Consider the following 21,211-nt stretch of genomic DNA (forward strand, 5'->3'; position numbering starts at 1 on the left):
CCCCTCTCCCCCCATCCCCACCCCTCCACACACACACAACCGGCTCCCAGATGGATATTGTTAAGTGCCTCAGATTTTTCTTTTTTCACAACTGGGGATACCGAGTGTGGTGCAGTATGGGAAGTGGATTTATTTTTAAAAATGGCTTGGGGTTGTGGTGGCCTCAAGTCTATGGTTCAAATAGAGTTAAAAACTCTCAGGAAAAAAAAACCTCCGCTCTGCTTCCCACATCAGAGCAGTCTCCGCCCCCGTCCCAACTCACTTCCCTGGGGCCACATCAAGCCAGGTTTCTCCACCAGCCAAAAGACCTCCTCAGCCAAGAAGTACTTGATCTCCCAGACTGGCAATAACCTCTGTTCATCTACCCCCTTCTCCCCTCCCCCTCTAGGCTAGAGGGCTGGTCACTTTCTCCTTCACTTTCCCAGGACCCTTCCTGTACCCTTGCAGGCAGAGATCATTTCCCAGGGAGCCTGTAAGAACACTGAATTCAGTTTCTCTTTTAATTTAGCTTGCGGGCTGAGGCCCATTCACCTTAATGTAGTTGTGAGTGTGAACAAGCCCTAAGCCCTGGGGGGGCCGCATCATCTGTTTTCTCTGGCCCCTACTATGGCTGAACTCCATGCCATGAAGTTGGGGAAGAAATAGTTTTCTATCCCTATGCTACCAGTGCCCCCATACAACCTTTAAGTTCCCAGCCATCTCTGTCTAGAAACCCATGTCCTTAGTTAGGTGCCCACACCTTGAAGGCAAGAATTTTTCATCCAGTCTTTGCACCCCTAAGGGTATGCTTCCTCAGAAAAGGAAAGGAAAAAAAAAAAGGCATTTTCTGTTAAGGATTTTGGATACAATAATTTATTTTCTATGTTGTGACAGCAATAGGAGTAAATACACAAGATCTTTTTTATTAATAAAACAACAAAAATGAAAAATAGAAGCAACAAATGAAGACCACACTGCCCATGATACATCAGCCACATGGTCAGAAAACCCATTTCTAAAGAACAATAGTTGCTGGTGTCATGGAGTCTTATTGCATTCAACAGGGGAAAGGTAGACGATTGGAATGAAAAAGATCCATCAAGCCCCTGACAGGAAGATACTATAGAGGCTCCAACCCCTGACTGGGGATTCCTCTTGTTTCCTCCTTTGGAACAGAAGATGGAGGGAAGAGAGGGATTCTCCCTTAGGACTTCTTGTGAGACAGGTAAGCCCAGCCAGATACAGAGCAAAGAAGCTTTGCGTCTCCACGGGCCAGGTACTCATCTTTATGTTAGAAAAATATAGAAGCCTCAAGGGGGATAAAGAATAGCAAGAATGGTTGCCTTAGACCCAAAGGCATTGGGGGAGGGGGCACAACTTATCTCATCAGGGTTCTCTATATTCTGAGAATGTCACACATCAGCTATCTTTAGGGAGGGGGTGACTGAGTTATGGCTCTGACTCCTCTCTGGGGGTGGAGAGTAAAGATGACAAAGAAGGCCATCTGTCCCCTGGGAGACACAATAGCAGTGTAAGACAGGACAGAAAACAACGACAAATCCAACTGGGAAAAGAGTTTGAGAGGGGTGGGGAAGAGAAGTGTGCTAGGCACACACCTCCAGGGAGTAGGGGAGGTTCCTACACTTGAGACCTCCATCCTCTTGAAATGACCAGGATTGACCCAGGTGGGGAAATTCCCTTCTGCTGGAAATAAACCACAAGGATAGCTAAAAAGGAAGAAAGAAAACTTACTATGGGGAATGAACCTCACATCCCTAGCCCTTCATCCCAGTCTCCAGAACTGGCCACACACCCACTAAAGGGTTCCAGCCCCAGAAAGGATGTGAGGCTTTGGTGAAGAGCAGCAACAGTTAAACACCTTCACCCAGGCTTCAACACTTTGGCCAGCTCTGGGCTCCTGCGCCCAGAAGTACAGGTGGGTGGGGCTGGAAGTGGGCTGAGGGAAGAGAGCAGTCAATCCTTGGTAGAGATCCTCTCCCACTCCCTGCATAATCCCAAAAGTCCTCTTAGGTCCCACGTCCATGAGGAGCCAGCCTGCTGACGACTCTTCACCCCACCTCTGTGTACAAGATTGGCCATATTTCATCATATGTATGCATGCCTGCACCCACATCTGTATCTTGAAAGTTCTCCATCCCAGGGCCTACCAGAATGGAAGCATGCCACAGTGAGTTCTATAAAGTTATCAGCAAAATTCAGACACTCTTAGTTCATCCCACACAGCAAAGTGCATCCAGAGTAGTTGCTTGAACCAGGTCCATCTGTACAGTCAGGTTCTCAAGATGGCAAACGACCCCCTTCCCTCAGCTCCTCCTCTTTTATAGAAACAACAGGACACTTTACAAAGATCAAGGCACTTGGGAGAGTCAACAATAACACCCTAATGAAGCAAACAGACTTACTGGGTGGAGGGAAAGAGGGGAGAAAGGACAATGTATTTCTGAGGGCCAGGAAGAGCCGATGCAAGAAAATGGGAGTTATTTGGATGGAAGGAGCGTGCAGCCTAAATTTAGCAAAGGAGGAAGAGAAGAAGTATTGGCCAGAATATCTCCAATTCCTCCAAGCCTCTCAGAACCCCACCACCTTGAACATAAAGCAGCAGTCACCATGGAGTCAGGCAGTCTCTTAGGCAAAGATGTTGGTAATAAAATCCAGGAATCGCTTAGCGTACTGCTCAGGATGGACAGTAGAGATCTCTGCCCCAGCCTGTGAGAGGAGGTATGGAACAATGTGTCAAGTCACCCCCACCACCTTTCCCTATTCCCCACCCTCCATACCCAACCCTTCATCCTGCTACCACGCCATTGCTCTCTCTCTTCTCAAAGAACAGTCAAGCCAATGGTCCCTGATAGAGGATGATGGTGCAGAAAAGGAAAGGCTTTGGGGAACCCTCACCCCATGCTTGACAGTTTTGGCTGCATGAGCTGCTTTCTTCTTGGCATCATACTGTGTCAGGATGTCAATGAGACCCATGAAATACACCTCCTTTTGAGGGGCTCCTGGCAAGGAAGACCAACAATGCAGTTCCGATTCCCTTGCCCCAGGAACCAGCCAGATCTTGTTTGAAAAGCTAACCACCGGGAGACTAACTTGAAATGTAAACTTCATTTAACTACGACAAAAAAAAAATTTAAAAGAAAAGCTAACCACCCTGGTCTTTGTTCCCCAGGGACAACCCTCCCCACCCTTAAAATTTCCAGGCTCTCTCACCCTCAGCACTCCGGATGGCATAGACATCAATGAAGGACTCAAACTCTCCAGGGCCCAAAGGCCGATGGGAATGGATGTAGCCGCCGATGCCCTCCGGGGAGGTGCCATAGGAGCCCACCAGAGCAGGAGGTCCAGTCAGGCCACAGTCTCCCTCCCCCTCTGCCTCCTCCTCCCGGGCAGGCCCCTCCTCCTCTGGTTCAGAGCCCCGGATGATGTCGTGGATGCCCAGCAGAAGGCTGTAGTCCATGATCTTCAGCTGTACTAGGAACTGAGACCCCACTGACAAATCAGACACCCCAGATCTCCTCCCCACTCCCAGGTACCACCCTTACACCTCCACCCCTGAATTTCTGGGGACTTCCTAAGGAATGAGAATGTAAAAGTGAGGGTTACAGGTATACCACCTCACTTTAGTGCCTAAATGTCCTTGTATCTAAGATCATCCTTTTAGCCCATTCCAGCCACCCCCTCCATGGGTCAGCTCTGGGGGTTCTTCATGTCTCACACCCAACTCCCCTTCATGCAGAGGACTTGAAGAAAAAAGGGAAGGGGAGGAAGTCCCTCATATTGTGAATGGGAAAGACATCTGCCCTGTCGGGAGCAAAAAAAAAAAAAAAGGAAACAAGGCTATTTCCCAGAGCACCCCAATCATCACCTCCACATCTCTCTTTAGCTTCTCTAGAAATACTTTCTTCTCTTCTTCACCAATATAAACTTTCTGGTTCTTGTTGAGAAAGTCCATATCTTTAAGGGTAGGCAATTCTTTAACCTGAGAATAGGTAAAGGGATGTCTTGGAATACATCCCTTTTCTAAGGTCTCAGAGAACTCTGCCTCTCATCTAGGACTGTTCTTCAGTGGCCTCTAGGAGAGAGAGACCTTTCAGCATACATTCTCACCTCCAATGGCTTCCCCAGACCCATCAGTCACTGCAATTGTAATCTGAATCACAACCCACTACTCTCTGCTTATGATTTTCAGTCAAGATCTTCCATGCTGACTTTTTTTTCCTTCAGAAGCAAAAACAGTTGTTTGAAAAAGAGAGTCCAGAATGGGAGACCAGGGTAATCATTTTGTTCTTCAAGTCTGGCATCCTCACTCATCCCCAAACCCTCCACAAGGAAAAACCCATGCCCGTGAGAAAGCTGCTGTTCCCTTTGTCCCCCCGCCCCCAACAATCCCTGGATCAGTAGAACTTTATCTCTTTTTTCCCTTGGTTTAAGATAAAAATAAATCGTTGGTGATTCCTACCCCGTTATGAAGAATGGTATCTTCATCCTAAGACAATCCCTTTCATCTGCCATCCCCCATCCCTCACCCTATTGCCTAAAATTAGTATCACCTTTTCCTTATCGCTGGCTTCTCGGGACACTAGGGAACCCTGTGGAGAGACCCAAAGACCAAGTCAGCAGAAGCGGCTAAAAGAACCAGCTCTAAGACAAGTACCCAAATCCACAGCCTTCATTACTTTAAAAGGAATCTTCCAATGCCCTCCCAGGTCCTTCCCCATTCTCAGGTCATCAGGATCCTCCCCTTAATCCCTAGTTATCACAGCCTTACCTTGAGGTCATACTTCCTGTGCACAGGAAGACGGTGGCTAAACATATTGCGCATCACAAGCATGTAGCAGTCCTCATTGTCCACGCTGACTCGGTACATCCCCAGGAACTGGGGCAGTAGTGTATTGCCATGGCACTTTACAATGTACTAAGGAGGAAGGAATGGGGAGAGGGGGAGTAGCAGACACACAAATAGCCGAGGGATGGGAATTCAAACCCTACCATTCCAGAGTGGGGCAGAAAACTCAAGTAGAGAGGTTCAAAGAAGCCGAAAGTGGTAGGGGCTTCCTGAAGATGCTGTGATTATCCATGCTGTTCCTGAATCCCATCTCCTCTGATTTACTCCATTTTTACAATGTCTCAATTTTAAAGTACCTTCTCTCATTTTATCTTTATCATTGAGATGAGGAAGGTAAGTAGTGTTACCTTTATCTTAGACCTTCTCTATATGCAAGTGATTTGCTAGAAGTCCCATAAGCAGGATTAGAACTTATACCTGCTTATCAACTAAATGATTTTATCTAGACCAGTGTTTCTTGATGGGCTAGATTCCCATAGGTAAAATGTCTGCATAATGGCATATAATTTGGATTCTTAAAAAAAATATTCCTCTCTCAATGTTAACCACCTCTAAGTATTGCTGCCTCCTTCTCTTCATAGCCACCCTTCTCAAAAAAGTAGTCAGCAATCAATGTCTCCACTACCTCTCATTCACACCTCAAACCACTGAAATCAGATTTGTATCCTCATTCTTCCTCTGAAATCAATCTACTGCCCCCCCAGTCCCTCAACTGCCAAATCTTTTTAGTTATTGTTGTATTTCAACTCTTGTGTAGCACCTGATATTGCCAGTCTTTCCTTAAAATTCTCTTCACCCTCAGCTCCCAGCATATCAGTCTTCTGATCCTGCACCTCTCTGTCCTCAAATCCTCTGTGGACTAAAGTAAGGCATAAATAATTAAAAGCATCCACCTACTCTTATTCTCCTTTATGGACTCTTTTCTCCACTTGCTCCTGACAGTTCTGTCCTCAACCTTCTTTTCATCTTACTTCGCACACTCCTCTTCCACTTACTGGGCATCTATCTGGATGAACTGCAGAAACCTCAAACCCAGCACGTCTAAATCTGAAATGTCTTCCTCCAGAAACCTGTTACGCTTTACATTTCCCAACTGTTGGCAGATGGGCACCCTGTTATGCCTAACCAGGAATCTGGAGGCTCCGTTGCCTCCTCCCTTTGTCTTAACTCCCACAATTCTTTTCCATCTCGACTGCCCTGGCTTCTCTAGGCTCTCATCATTTCTCACCTAGACTATTCTAATTACCTACTGTCATGGATTGAATTATGTCCCCCCAAAAATGTGTGTATCCATTTTGCTGGGTCATGATTCCCAGTACTGTATGATTGTGTACCATGTTGTAATCTGATGTGATTTCCTCATGTGCTGTAAACTCTATCACTATGATGTAATAAGATGGATTAGTGGCAGTCATACTGATGAGGTCGACAAAATTAGACAGTGTCTTAAGCCAATCTCTTTTGAGATATAAAAGAGAGAAGCAAGCAGAGACACATGGGAACCTCATACCACCAAGAAAGCAGTGCCGGGAGCAGAGTGCGTCCTTTGGACCTGAGGTTCCTGTGCTGAGATGCTCCCAGACCAGGGAAGACTGATGCATCACAAGGACCTTCCTCCAGAGCCAACAGAGACAGAAAGCCTTCTCCTGGAGCTGATGCCCTGAATTTGGACTTGTAGCCTACTGGACTGTGAGGGAATAAACTTTTCCACTTGTGGTATTTCTGTTACAGCAACACTGACGACTAAGACACCTACTAAGTGGTATTTCCACGCCCAATATTCCCCCACCCCAATCCATTCTCTGAACTGCTGTCATAAAGATACTTCTAAATCACATACGTATCACTCCCCTGGAAATCACCTTCAGAATCAATCCCAAACTTTGTGTGGTATATAAGCCCCTTCACAATCCGACTCCTGCCTAACTATATTTCCATATACTATATCCCAGCCACCAGGAATTTCTTGTTGTTCTCTAACACCAAGCTGTCTCATGGCTCTGTGCCTTTACAAGTACTGTTTTCCTTTGCCTAGAATGCTCTCTTCCATTTTGTCCAACAGTTAACCCCTACTAATCCTTCAAGAATCAGATCCTATGATAGCTCCTCTAAAAAACTTTCTCCGAGCCTCCCAACTGCACTTCTTTCTCTAGTTGAGTTGGGAAGCTCCTCCTCTTTCCCCGCAGAGCATTCTGTATATCCCTCTACTATCGCACACATCACATCCTGTGCTAATGCTAGTTTTCTGGTCTTTACCACTAGACCAAGAGATCTTGGAGGGCCACAACTGTTGCATTCCCTTCCTTCTCTACTGCCTAACATAGGACCTAGTAATAGCAGACATTCAGTATTTGCCGGATAAACGAAAGACCCCTTTTAGAGTCTTCCATTTATTCCTCATGTTTCATGCTCAGTGATTTTGGTGAGATTGTTCATCAGTAAAAACACATTCAAGCAGAGTATTTTTCTTATGAAAGCATTCCATAAACCTCACATTCCAAGTGAATATGATCAGAGTGAATGGCTTCCTTGAGCCCACAGGGGGCTAGATTTGATTATGGCCTCTCACTTCCAATTTATCCCAATTGTGGACTTATCCTGTTTTTTTCTCCAAATTGCATTTACTTCTGAGACTATATTTGGTGTTAACACTTTACCTGATTCTAACTTAGCCTATAGCTTATACTTTGCTATACATGTGCCCTTGATACATCAATCTACAGCACTGGTTTTAGAGTATAAGTACCAGATGGGAGGAATATGTCTAAATGATTCTATTTAGTCAAGCACAACTAGGTACATACATGCCTTTTTGGAACAATCCCTAGTTTTCAAAAACATGATGTCAAAAATAAATAAATACAATGTCAAGTTCTTCTCTGGAAGCAAAACAGGCTGTAGGGAAGAAAACAGACAGGAAGCCTCCTGTGCTCTGGCAGCTCAGCTCTGAGTAGGGAGGGGAGGGAAAGAATGGGGATGGAGAGAGGCCTGACCTGGTGGTAGTTGGAGAGGTTGCTATGCATGTCAGCAATGTCCTCGCTGGATACTTCTTTGATGACTAGAGTCCGATCATAGGAGATAAGGAAGCGACCATCACTGCCTTCACTTTCACTTGGGGGGCTCCGGGTAAGGGACACCTGGGGACACAGAATAGGCTAACGGCTCTTCTCCTCCCCCTTTATATAGAAATGCAAATCATAGGGTAATAGCAACATCCGAAAATGGACGAAAGGTTGGAGTAGGAGGTTGAGCAGGGATTCCTAAACTGGTGTCCATATACAGACTGAATAAAATTGAATGCAAAATTTGAGTGTACCTACATTTTTTCCAAGGATAGGATTTATAGCGTTCACTGGAATTTTAAAGATGCCTGTGACTGCAAAAAGGTAAAGAATCATACTTGCCAAAGCTCTCATTTCTCTAAGCATGACTGTCCCAAGGCCGCTAGGCAGAAAGAACTACCCTCACCCCATAATGGATTCTCACCAAGTAATCCTGGTCATCAATGCCAAATCGATCCCGGAGGTTCCTGAAGACCTGAGGACAATACTCCTTGAACTTGAAATGACTGGGCAGATTTTCCCTAGAATAGCATTTTTCAGGATAAGAAAACAATCAAAGTAACAATACTATATTTAAATGGGACTTGACAGTTTATAAAGCACCCTCACACATCTTACCTCATTTGACTCTCATAAAACCCTGTGAGGTCCTTTAAACGCACATTATCCCCATTTTACAGAAGAGGAGACCGTGGCTCAGGGTGACTGAGTGACCTGCCTAAGTGGTAAGCAGAGGTACGGAGAGCCAGGATCTACTGCCCATCCAAACAACAGCACTTCCCAAATCTCAAGCAAGAGACATCCTAAAGTTGGCAATAGGTACCACTGTTTTGAATGGCATCTTCTAATATTAGGAGGGCTCAGAGGACTCAGGTATTTCTTTCAGGGAGTTCCTATCGGAAGCTAATGGTAATGGCATCTGAGCATATTTACTCTAAAAAGTTGCCGGGCTGGAGGAGAGGTAGCACTGGTAAATAAAAGGGTCTAGGGAACACTGAAAATTATTTTCCTGGTTTCTTTGCACAAAACAATTCCTGCAGTGGGAAAAAGTTTAGACTACACAACTTTTAAGTTGCCTTCCAAATCTAAAACCTTCAAATCCACTGAATCTTAGCTTTTAAAATTACTTATTACTCTTTTCCAGGAAGGCTGACGTAAGAAGGAAGAGCAGGGGTCCACACTGACCTGTGGAAAAGGTGATTGTTGACCTTGATTTTGGAGCTGGCCTTAAAGTCGTCTGGAAGCAGCATCACTGGGGGAGGCACTTGGCTGAGCTCATTGATCTGATAAGCCAAAACATGAATAAGGAGGCAGTGAGTAGGGGTGTAGAGAGCTACTTATATACTGCGTCTGGGCAGGAGTCAGGAAAGGGCAACTCAAACCTCATTCCTTTAACAACATCGGCTATGCACATGCTGGACCGAGTGAGAGAATGTGTCTAACCCCTTCTGCTGCCCAAGCAGGAATGCAGTAGGCAGCCCTCATACACAGCCTCTCACACTCCCGCCCCCATGGAACTTCATGCTCACAACAGTCATTTTATATTAGGCAAACCCTGTAAGCAACTCAGGTCTATTTTTAAAGCTGTGAGAAATTCTAGGGGGGAAAAATACCCTCAGCAGACTCAAGACAAACAGTTCCCTGCTCCATTAAAAAAAAAAAAAAAAAGGCATTTATAAAGTGCACAGAGAGCTAACGGGACTCTGAGGGTGAGGGGTCAACAGCAGCAAGAAGGATGAAATGTAAGAGGCATCTCCTTACAAACAGGACAGTCCATCCAGCCCACTCTGAGCCAGTTCTCTGCAGTAGGTTCCCATCTGCCTATGTGTAAGGTACAAGAAGAGCAGCTGATTTCAGAGCGAATGCAGGCAGGCAGAGGATATGGGCAGGCAGAGAATATAAGCTCATTAGGTGCCTTTTCACTAAAGTTAAGCTATTCCACAGCCCAAAGGATGTGAGCATCACATGATCTCCTCAGCCCCTAGGCAGCAGTCTGCTAATTCAGGGTGAAAAGGGAGCTCTTATACTAAAAAATCCAGAGATGTGCTTTCTCCCTGGTGTTGCCACAGTACTTTTTACTCACCTTTAATAGTGCCTGTATCACATGACTTTAGTCACTAGTTTACATAAGTTCCCCCACCTAGACTGTGAGCTCTTCAAGGGCACGTACCCGTTAAAGTGCTCTGCATTCTGAGGTGCCTAGCTAGCACAATGTTCAGCACACAGTGGTCCTTAAATGTTCATTGACTGAATAAACAAATGCCTGGCCTATCCTTCTTTGATCATTTGATGAAGGTTATCAAGTGCATTCTAACCTAAATCCCATACACTGCAGTGCAACCAACTCCTCCTATTCTCAGTAGAAAAAGAGGACAGAACATATTATTCCAGGAAAAAAAAAAAAAGGCCACTTGAGATTCCTAGCCTCAGATTCAGCTATAGCTCTTCCTGCCCCCTCCTCCCCACCTCCTGTTAAACGGGCTGAATCATCATTAAGACATATGTTCAAGGAATTTCTCCATTCCAGACACTTGAAGTAAATGTGTATGGGCTGCAGAGTGGGGTGCTGGGGCTAAAGTGTATATATACACCTAGAGAACGTGAGGCAGGTCTTCCGTGTAATTCCCCCAATCCTTACCAAAGGAAAATACTCCATTAAGCTTCTCAGAAGGATAGATGAGTCATCTGGAACGGACATACAAGAGGCAGCCCTACCTCCATAAGCCTTGCTCAAGTAACTTACACTGGATACTCAGCCATTAAGACATTATCCCAGGTAGCTGGGAGCAGTCCACAGAGCCACGAATGCAAAAGGGAGCTCACTGACCCCAAACAACATTCTAAACCACAAATTCAGAATGTGACAGAAGTTGCATTCCTTCTCACGCTCTTCCACCTACATAACCCTGCCATGACTATAACAATGCAAGGAACTTGATTTTGAAAATACTCCCTGCCCATTCAAGGTCACTGCACTCCTTACACTTCAGATCTGAGGGAAGGGGGGAAAGGTTGTGCTTCCTTCACTTCAGGTATCCTCAGAAAAGGAGATGTACAGGCCTCTCTGGCCTCCTCCTGACTCCTGACTCCCAGGCCATACCTTCTGCAGCAAGTTCCCTGTTTCTAAAGTTCACCACAATACTGTTGCCAGGGCCAGTACTCCTCAGCCTTTTGTCTAGTCAAAGATGACACCCAGCTCCATCAAACACCACTCCTCCAGCCAGCAATGGGGATGCAGTCAAGACCAAAGGCATATACGGGAAGCCCTGAAAGAGTGCAGCCACTAGGCTCAAGGCAGGGGTGGAGGAGACTCTCTGAAATGCTGTACCTCTGGAAGGGAAAGGAAGGGACAAGAAGGATTAGAAGGTCCAAGAAGTCTAGAGCTTCCCCCGGACAAAGCCAAGGTTCCAAAGCCAAGGACCCGGGCTAGAAAGCAAGGTGGAAAGGAAAGTGAACGATCCCCCTTGTCTAGCTACCAGACGCATACATACACACGCACTCTCTCACCAGAGACCAACTCTGAAGAGCCACTCCCCCCAGTGTCCTTCCAGGTGGAGCCCGGTCCAGGCTGGTCTCCACTGCCTGGAACTGAGACTGGAGCTGGCAGAAGAGTCAAGAAACAGGGAGCTGGATTTCAGGTGGGAAAGGCGAAACTAGAGTGGAGGACTAAGGGACGGTGGGGGAGACAGTAAAAGTCTACAGGGAGAAAAGTCTATAGCAACACCTGCGGGTTAGTTGGCAGGGATCCGGACAGCCCGTGGGGAAAATGACAACGCGAGGCGTTCCGGAGCGGGGTCCTGGAAACAGGGACGCCCCGAGGGGCAGGGGCTGAGGGGTACGGGTAGGGCTGCAGGGGGCTGGGGCCGGGTCTCACCGAATGGGCTACTCCCCACAGGAACACTCCCACCAGTGGATCGGCTGCCCGGAACACCTTCACCTTCTGCTGCACGAAATGCTTCTTCTTGGTTTTGGAGGCGAAGCCGAAACCCTGGCCGGGGCCCGCTGTCGCCGGCGATACGGTGGCCGGTGGGGCTGAGGAGGATGCCATAGTCTCCCCCGCACCCGACCGAGTGTAAGACAGAGCTAGCCACAATCCGGGCGCCCGACCCCGGAAGCGGTGCTCACCTGCGCCGCCGTCACATGACCGGAGGCTGGACCGCGGGAGCGCGGGCGGGGCGGGGCGAGGATGACTCCGCCCCCTTCGCCGCCTGCCGGCAAGGGCGCCTGCGAGGTGGGTGGGTTCTCTTGGCAAAGCAGCAGCTTAAGGGAGCCCTGTTCACCGAGGGCTCGAGCACGCCGGGAGGCCTTGGCCGGTCATCGAAGCAACAGGGGTGCGGCCAGGGCTGGCCTGACTCACTCCCAGGTCGGGGGATTCTTTGCTGCACAGTCACCGCTTTCCGGTTTTCCTAATGACCCCAGCCCTGAACCTAACCCGAAAGCATTTCTTTAGGAAGCCTGGGCTGGGAAGGGGCAGACCTTGGAAATCCAAAATTCTTGCCCATGGCCCCGCTGCGCCGTTTTCGTCATTCATTCAAAAATTTATAAAGCACCTACTTGTGTCATATATTGTTCTAGGTGCTGATTGTCCTCCTTCGATTGAAGCAGGAGATATGACAGTTCCTGCCTTCGAGGAATTCAGAGTCTAATAGCACTGGCTGAGCAAAGAAGAAAGTTGTAATATGAGAGATAAGTGCTATACTGGAGCTGTGTATGAGGTAACGTTAGTGACACACAGAAAGGAAGTGTGGCTGGTCAGAGAAGGCTTCAAAAGGAACGGAGATTCTGAGCTGGGTATCAAAGGCTGGGTGGAGTTCAGGGATATGGGTAAAAAGGTTTTTTTAGGTAGAACAGTGTACAAAAGCATGGAAGCAGGAAATAACGAGTCCGTTTCTACGAGATGTAAACAGCAAGGTAGGGCTGGACCTGGACAAGTGGGAAGAAGCAAGACTTGAGGTAGGAGAGAGTAGGCACTGGAGACCCCTTATGTGCTTTTTAACATATTGTGCTTTTGGAAGGACCACTCAGGCATCATTACAGAGGGTGACTGGAGTACTGTAAAAGTCCAGGCACGAGATGATAAAGTAAAGCAGTGGCTGTTGGGATGGAAAGAAGAACATGGCATCTAAAGATATAATTTGATGTCGTTTTGGAAGCTTAGTGGGTGCGGGGTTTGAGGGCACGGGAGGCATTGAGCATGAGTCCTAGGTTTCTGGTTAAGGTGCGGAGAGATGGTGGTGACATGAAAAGCAGTTTTTGGGGAAAAGATGAGTTCTGTTTGGAACATATTTGAGGTACCTGAGGGCAATTGGATATATAGGTTTAGAGCTCAGCAGAATGGGCTGGGCTGGAGATACAGACTGAAGGATTCTTGTGGAATCCACGGGCAAGGAAAGACCAAGGGATAGAGCAACGTTTAAGGGGGTGGTGGAGGAAGAGAAGACAGAGGGATGGCCAGAGAGCAAAAGGAGCATCAGGAGAGCAGGGTCACAGAAGCCGAGGGAGTCAAGGTTCAAAAAGGTAGGAATGGAGAGCAGTATCAAATGTCATGGAGAGGTACCCATTGTGTATAGTAACTAGTGACCTTTGCAAAAGCAGTTTCAACAGAACAAAAGCCAGATAAAGGTGGGCTGAGGAATGAATGGGAGGTGAAGTGGGGATGGGAAGCTTGTGACTTTTTCAAGTTTGTAAATTTGATTTAAGAAAACAAGTAAGATAGGAAAGTAACTTATAAACACAGGGCAAAGGGAGGGAGACCTTACATGGAAAAGAGAAGAAACCATAGACAGCCATTACGAAGTTAACACAGAAGATGCAAACTGCCCAAATCTGACTCACTTTGTTATTTTATATGTTGGGGTCCTGTGCAAGTATCTTGAGAATGAAGGATCTACAAGGGACTCACTTTAAACTTTAGCCAGAGAGGGAGATTTAGCATTTGTCAGAAGGGAGAAGGGAAAGGATATGTGCAAGTACAGGTAAGTGTGTAGGTGTGTGTGGGGTGTGTGTGTGTGTGTGTGTGTGAAGAATTCCATGCTCAATCACCTTATTTTTCCATTTGAAGCAGAAGACAAAGTTGCTACCTAAGACAAATGGATGGAAAAGGATCTTGAGGAGTGAGGGATGAGACCAGTTATTCTGGAAGGTGGAAGAGGAAACTAAGCAGGGACGTACGGAAAGAATGTTGAGCAGCACTGAGGGCCCAGTTGGGCCTGTAGAGTCTTAGTTTTTGCTGTCGTTGTGTGCCGTCAAGTCGATTCCCACTCATAGCAATCCTATAGGACAGAGTAGAACTGCCCCATTAGGTTTCTTAGGTTGAAATCATTACAGGAGCAGATCACCAGGTCTTCTCTCCCAGGGAGGCACTGATGGGTTTGAACTGCTGACCTTTTAGTTAGCAGTCGAGCACTTAACCATTGTGCCACCAGGGCACCTTTCTTAGTTTTTAGCTGCCCGTTTTTTCCTTTGGTTGTACAGTTTTCTGCATTCATCTCAGAAGCTGTGAGGAAGGAGGAGAGACGATACCTCTGCTCTAAAATGGGTGTTAGAAGGGTGACGATGTAGATGATTTTGGGCCAAGAGAATGGCGGTATTGGCAAGGGAGAGATGGAGAGATGCATTGGAGAGGGCAGGAATTGATGCTGGGACAGCAGTGATGGTGTGGGTAAAAAATGAAGAGCACTGTAAGATACCATTTTTATTAAAAATTACAAACAACCTAAATATCAGCCAATAGTAGAATGGTTGAATGAATTATAGAAAAAAATACGGAAACATATATTTTTAATGAGGTAAATCAATGTTTATTGACTTGAAAAGATCTTCAGGATATTTCATCAAATGAAAAGATATAGATATAAATATAGAGAAAAACATGGAAGGATATACACTATACTGTTAAATGCCATTATTTGCAAAGAAGGGAGTGACATGGGGAGTAGCGATAAAGAAGATTTACAACACTGTAGAGTCATCATTGAATTTATTTTATTTTAAAGGTATTTATGTACATCAAGTAAATACACACTGGGGTTTGTGTGGCTTGGTTTGTCTCCCACAATGGCATGCAACATTTTGGCAGATGTGAGTGGGCAGGCCAGGTATCCTTTGTGACCCTGGCTCTCTGGAAGGGATGCAGTGAGGGTGGGAAGGAGGAGGAGGATGCAGTATGAGGCTTCCGGTGAAGGATTTGTTATGTGTGTTGTTTCTTATCTGTGTAAGTTAATTATTATTTCCCTTATATCTTGTTAAAGAGAAGGCTGCTCCCTCTGTGTCACCTCTTACCTCATCTGCCCTACACCTTCACATTTCCTTATGTGTTTTTCGAAAGAATCATTTGGTGGCAAGATTACATAAAACCCACTGGATTTTTAGGTGCCCTGGTGGCAAATATTAACTTAAGTCCCTTTATTGATATTCCTCTAAGCAAGGGACTCAAATTATTTAGCAGCTTGGTTCCCTTCACGCCCAGATCACAGATGCACAGGAACTGTCCTCTCCTGTTGGGTCTGGAGACAGCATGGTTCACCTACCTTTTCCTTTCCCCTCTTTGCTACAAGTTGGAGGTTTGGTGAAGGGGAGCCAGACCGAACCCTTTCCTCAGAGCAGTGGTTTTCAAACTGCTCAGCAGAACCCTCAAAAGCTCTTAGGACTGTCTCAAGGGCTCCTCAAGTAATGAGGCATTTTCTGCCCAAGAGAGAAGATGCAAACTGCCCAGGTCTGCATCACTTTTAGCTATTTTTTATATTAGGTTCTATGTAAGATTTGTTTTTTAAAATGTTTGAAAATTGCCACCTTGGAATTTATCCCATACTGCTCTGGTTTTTCGTTTTTTTTTTTTTCCTGCACTTCTCCTTAATTGCTAAAAGAGGCCCAACAGGTAAAGGGAGCAGGGACTTTTTCCCCTGTAGGAGTAACACGCCAATAAAGCCTGTATTTACCAGCTGGCACTGCTACACTAAGCTTTCTTTCCTGACTTAGAAGAATCTAGGTGATAGATGCCTGCTGCTGGGAGATCCTGGTCTTCTATCGTAGATAAGACTGGCTATCTGGACACCAGACTTTCTTTCTTGACTTGGGCTGGCTAGTGACCTCCATTCTCCATCCCTGCATTTACCTGGAGAACCACCTGAGCACCACGTGGATGGAGAGGAGTGTCTGAAACCAAAACAACAGCCCTCTCAACTGTCCAGGGGGCATGTGGGCTGAGAGTGTGGTGGTGGAAGAGCCCTCAGGGGTCAAGCCCTTGAGCTCCCTCACCTCTGGAAAACCTGCCCTGCCCCTTTCCTTAAAGTGCACTTAATACCAAATGGGAACATGATAGAATTCTGTAAAAAAATAAAAAATGTATATTGGGAGTAATCAGGCTCCTGCTTGAAAGGAAGGCGTCTAGAAATAAATGTTTTGCCAATGAACTGGAAGCCCTCTGACCAAAAGATGGAGATGGGAGGAACATGCAGCCCAGTATGGGACAGAGAAAGGAATCTAGCTCATCACTTCAACCTGAGGGCCCTATGGCAAAAAAAAAAAATACTTAGGAATTTCCCAGCTTGTTCATGCCTAAACCCAAGGAATCAATAGTTTTGACTGTGCTTGCCTGTAACTATCACCATGGACAGATGAGCAGCCACTTGACAGATTGTTGGGAGGGGTCTGCCTCCTCAATTTTTCAAAATATTTTTAATCAACTCTAGGTTCTGGTCATGAGCTGTGGGGTAGAGTATATCAAAGGAGATTGGAAGAGAAAGGGAAGCAGTCCGTGTTCTCAGTCCAGGGGAGAACAGAAGAGTGAGGCAAAAGGCTGACTCATTCCAGAGGTGAACACCTGGAATCCCTTGGCTGGGGTGAGGGGGTGTATGAAGAAAATTATAGATACAATTTAGCAGCCCTTCCAATTGACCCCTCCCTGTGCTCTATGTGAGAAGGGAGGGAGGAAGAGTTTATTTCTGTGTCTTCTTATGATGCTAAGACATTCTGCTTAAGGCTTTTTTGTGTGTGTGTGTGTGTGTATGCGTGCATTTGCATGTGTGTGTATGAGAGACAGAAGGATCATAGCCCTCTAGCTCCCGTTTTTTTTTTAATCATCTGCATGACCTCTACTCAGTGACTAACACCACTCGGTGTAAGAGACAAATTGCATGAGAGAAAAAGAAGAAACAGTCACCCTCCTCCCTATTACCCCAAATGAGGAGGGTAGACTATGCTTAGAAATTGCTAAATACATTGTTAGATACTTAGAGAGTGGGACAGAGAGGAGAGACATAGCAGCAGCTTTTGATATATAGATACAGAGTACAAAGAGATACAGAGTAAATAAGAGAAGACATCAAACATAGTACAGTTGAACAACAAGGGTTGGGGAGGGAGTTAGTATCAGAGACCACAGGTTTGCAGCATGCTGAGAGAAGAGGCCTCAGTCCCTCTTAGAAACTGGGGAAGAAAGAAAAAGAGGGTGTGAGGAACCACCCTGCAGCCCAGCCACTGAGCTGTCGGCTCCAAAGAAACAGGGTGGCATTTGCACAAACTTTGGTTTATAGTCCTGTTCCTTTGACACCATACACACACCCATTCCCAGCCCCTGCTCCTCTAGCCTCAGGCCTTCCCTAACATCTCCTTCCCTGTGCTTGCTTCTTTGTTTCTCATGCCTTTCTGCTGTGTGCCTGGCCTAGTATCCTGGGAGACTCTTGGAGAGGACACAGCTTAGATGCAGCCCAGCTAAGAGGCTGGCCATGTTCTCTTCTTTCTAATTCTCCAAGGATCCAAAGTGGGCAGTAAAACAGGATCGATCCCAGTGCCCAGTTCTGGGCCCTAAAGCAACCTTGGTGAAAAGCTTGGTGACCCAGAAGAACCGGAGGGTGCCTGTGCTGCTAGGGAGAGGACCTGGGGGCAGAGGTGGAAAAGGAAAAGCTGGGAGGTGGGGAGACAACTGTTTCCCACCTCCACTGAGCAAGATGGGAGGGGAGTGCTAACACTGAAGCTAGAGGGACAAAAGGTTAGGCTTCATAGGGACCTTCCTGAAGCTTATTGGTGGGACATACAAATATGCAGAGGATAGGAAACAGGTCTAGCGGGAAAGCAGACATCTCCTTGACTGGAGATTTCTTAGTTCAGAAAAAACCTATCCATCCAACATTATTTTAGGGGAGAAGGAGAGATAGGATTGGTATGATCTCCCAAGGGCTCCTAATATCTACATTCTGTGACCTATGTGCTACTGTAGATCTACAAAGGCCCTTGCTCACTTCTTCTGACATGTGGCAGTGACCCCTAGTGGCAGAAAAGTAGTACTGTGGTTACTACAATAGCCAAAAGCGTAAGGGAGGGGAAGCCAGTGGCCAGATGACATGCAGCAGCACAGAGGTAGCCCCAAGGAGGGGAGAGCAGGAATTAAGGGGTAACTGGATACTAAAAGTTTTGAGATGGTAATAAAAAGTGAGAAGACCAAAAAGGCTGAAGGGCTAGAAAGGAGGCAACCTGAGGCTGGTCAGAGGAAGCAGCCTGAAACTACCTGAAAGTGCAGGTATGCAGCAGTCAGTGTGGAGATTAGCTGGCTGCTGTCTCTTGGTGGAGAGGGAAAAGCTTGGCCTGGTCCTCAGCCTCATAGCCACATGGCAGGTCACTCCTGGAGGAAAAGAAGAGACATGCCACCATCACAGCATTGTCAGCTCTATAAATGGAAGCATTCCTGTTGAGACCGCTTGGCTCTAAAAGCATTCCTGTGAGAGAGCAAAGGAATGAGCAAGATGATTCATGGCTGACAGGAACACAGGGAAAATCAAGGCCGGAGAGATGTAGCTGACTTGCCCAAGGTCATAAAGTTCCCAAAAGGTAGGAAAGAAACACAGGTCATCAGATGTTCATGGCATTTTCCCGAGACCCCAAAACTGGAATAGGGAGAAGCCACAGAAGGAACTGGATGAGGGGACAGTGGTCTGCGCCGAGACGGGAATGACTGGGATCACCTGGAATGAACACTGTGACAAGACAAACAGTTCTAATTTCCTCCTCCTTACCCCAAAGCATCCGAGGAACCTTTAAGAAGGGCATGAGGGAAATGTAATAATTTCTTCTAACCCCACCCAGAGAACCCAAGGGCACTGGGGACTGGTGTACCTGTTGTCATTGATGTCTGTGGCATTTCCTGAAGAGAGCCATCGTTGAAAACACAGGATTAGAAGAAGAAAGCAGGAGATTAGGCATTAGCAAGAGTCTCCCCAAACCTTCTCTCACCCTAATCCCTTCAAGAAAAGGTAAGACTCTTTGGAGCATAGCTATGTATGGGACTGTTGCATTCCATCCCCAACTAACCCAAGATGCATCATTATTTTGTTTAAGGCAAAAGTCTCCCTAAGGAGAGGAGGAGAGGAGAGGAAGGTAAGGGTGGGGACAGACATGGTAATAGAAGGAATCCATTTCTAAGAGAGCCTGAGATCCTAAAGGGATAGGCAGTATCAGCCTGTAGCTCCAGGGCCACTTAGTTTTCTTATACCTCTCCACTTGCTCTGAGGATCCCAAAGGTTGGAGTACCCATCTTTTTGACTCACCATTGTCCATGTTAGCCTTCTGGTAGGAAGCCAAGGGGCCACCAGAAGATGTGGCCCCACTGCTGGCACAGGAGTTTGCAAAGCTGAATGGAGCAGAGAGAAATGAGGCTTCTGGCACCCACCTTCCACTATTCTGAAGACCACCAGACCACTACCTTCCCACTCTCACCCTCAAGAATAGAGCTATCCCCACCCCTAGAGAACTGGGGACAATAAACATGTCCTCAGGCTGGGAGGGCAGAGGCCCACCTGCTAATCAGAGGTGCATGTATGAAAAAGGGTTAGAAAGGCTACTTAGAAAAAGAATTAAATCTCACCCAGTAACTGACCCAACCCTAGTCCTTATAAGGTCTAAAGAGTCTTGGGTTGGGACTCCAGCCCACGCCCTTGGTCACTCACTACATATCTGAGGCGGAGCTAGGTGCAGCCTGCAGGTACAAATTCTGGTAGTTCTGGAAGAGGCTGTTGGTGTAACTGATGCACTCAGGGCTCCGGGTGCCGTAGGGGTTGGTGGGTGAAGATGCTGGGTAGTGGCCTGGTCGGACGGGTTTGGCTGAGGTCAAGAAAGAAAAATGACTATGAGGAGGCTGTTTGTTACCCTGCAGATGCCCTGCTCACTGAGGTCATCCAGCTGGATTGAACTGAGTTGCTTGTAAGATAATCCACTTTTATACTTTTATTTTTTTGAGAAGGGGCGAGGCTGGGGCTGGGTAAAAAGCAATAATCTAGTTGCTTGGCATTTAGGAATTTGCTAGAAAAATTGGCACCCTCCACTCACCAATCTGGGCAGAATGGCCCCGCTTGCCCGAACTCTTGTACCGAACGGCCTCCTTAATGCGGTCCACCTCCTGCTGGTACCGGCGCTTGTCCTTCATGGCGCCCTCCTTGGCCTCCTTCAGTGCACCCTCCAGGGCCTTAACTCTCTCAGCCGTAGCCCTAAGTCGTTTTTCCAATTTAGGAAGCTCACAACGCAGATCTGCATTGTCACGTACCAGCTGTGAGGTGAGCCAAAGGGAAGAGGCCAAGAGAAAGGCGTGCGACCCAAGATAGAGCCACCCAGTGGAGTATGGGGGTGGGAGGTGGGGAGAGAGAATAAAGAAACATTGAGAGTCAGAGAAGACACAAAAACGTTGTTTCACTGGAAGGACCCATTCCCATCACCTAATGTGCTTTTTATCCCGGTTCTTTTCTTCTCTCTGAGCGAAGGGTGGTCAGGCATTAAAAAGTTACTTCCTCCTCTGGGCAGCAAAGTATGTCATCTCCACTGTAGCCCAGAACTCTTGTGACAGCACCAGGTCCCAGGCTCCTTTTGGTCTAGGACCCCCTCCCCAATATCTCACAGCTTATGTCATAGCAACAGCCCCAGGGCAACTATGGGGATGAGGCACCCCTTTACCCAGGGTGGCTCTGTGGGCATGCAAAGGATGGGCAGCAAGAACATGGTAGCAGTGTTGCGGGTGGATATGGTATTGAAGGCAATGAGTAGGGGTTAGGTGCAGTGCAGAGCAGGAGCAGAAGCTGGAAAAGAGGAGCCCCCCCACCCCACACACATAAACACAGCACCCCATAGGAAGGAAAGAAAATGTTTGCCGTTTCACAGCCTCGTGCTCGTTGCCTTCACATTCAAGGATTTCCTGGGCTGTTCCTCCCCCGTTTAAATAAAGCTAGAGTGGGGCAGCAACCACCTTGCAGCCAGCAAAGACTTCCTGATCTTTTTACAAGATTCCACACAACAACTGGGTGTGCTAGAGATTGCAGAAGGC

General features: G+C 46.9%; 2 protein-coding genes across 4 annotated transcripts in view; both read right to left on the reverse strand.

Moving 5' to 3' along the window:
• Positions 1-832: 832 nt before the first annotated feature.
• On the reverse strand, positions 833-12,080 carry PIP4K2C (phosphatidylinositol-5-phosphate 4-kinase type 2 gamma). The gene is made up of 10 exons (XM_012556564.1): positions 11,783-12,080; positions 9,094-9,191; positions 8,333-8,429; positions 7,840-7,983; positions 4,769-4,915; positions 4,551-4,589; positions 3,866-3,979; positions 3,211-3,478; positions 2,896-2,999; positions 833-2,706 (listed from the first exon to the last, which is right to left on the reverse strand). The coding sequence occupies exons 1-10, from the start codon at positions 11,954-11,956 to the stop codon at positions 2,626-2,628; spliced, it is 1,266 nt and encodes a 421-aa protein (XP_012412018.1). The 5' UTR covers positions 11,957-12,080; the 3' UTR covers positions 833-2,625.
• A 4,822-nt stretch (positions 12,081-16,902) lies between these two features.
• KIF5A (kinesin family member 5A) overlaps positions 16,903-21,211 on the reverse strand; it is a 28,204-nt gene continuing 23,895 nt past the window's right edge. Inside the window, exons 21-26 of one of the 3 annotated variants that reach the window (XM_004379875.1) lie at positions 20,227-20,443; positions 19,848-20,001; positions 19,449-19,531; positions 19,018-19,045; positions 18,413-18,526; positions 16,903-17,334 (exon numbers count right to left, since the gene is read on the reverse strand). In XM_004379875.1, coding sequence (XP_004379932.1) covers positions 18,448-18,526; positions 19,018-19,045; positions 19,449-19,531; positions 19,848-20,001; positions 20,227-20,443 — 561 coding nt within the window. In that variant the 3' untranslated portion in view covers positions 16,903-17,334; positions 18,413-18,447. Of the gene's footprint in view, positions 17,335-18,412; positions 18,527-19,017; positions 19,046-19,448; positions 19,532-19,846; positions 20,002-20,226; positions 20,444-21,211 lie in introns of those variants that run through there. The other 2 variants (XM_004379874.2, XM_023734505.1) reach the window with 2 other exon arrangements.

This window comes from Trichechus manatus, unplaced genomic scaffold (assembly GCF_000243295.1).
Source record: "Trichechus manatus latirostris isolate Lorelei unplaced genomic scaffold, TriManLat1.0 scaffold00069, whole genome shotgun sequence".
NCBI lineage: Eukaryota > Metazoa > Chordata > Mammalia > Sirenia > Trichechidae > Trichechus > Trichechus manatus.

Excerpts from the sequence above, each read along its gene's own strand:
- PIP4K2C (XM_012556564.1), bottom strand. The coding sequence starts at position 11,956 with ATGGCATCCTCCTCAGCCCCACCGGCCACCGTATCGCCGGCGACAGCG. Across the intron at positions 3,980-4,550 it reads AAGCCAGCGATAAGGAAAAG|GTTAAAGAATTGCCTACCCT; the intron begins GTGATACTAATT and ends ACCTATTCTCAG. Across the intron at positions 3,479-3,865 it reads AGCTAAAGAGAGATGTGGAG|TTCCTAGTACAGCTGAAGAT; the intron begins GTGATGATTGGG and ends GTGGGGTCTCAG.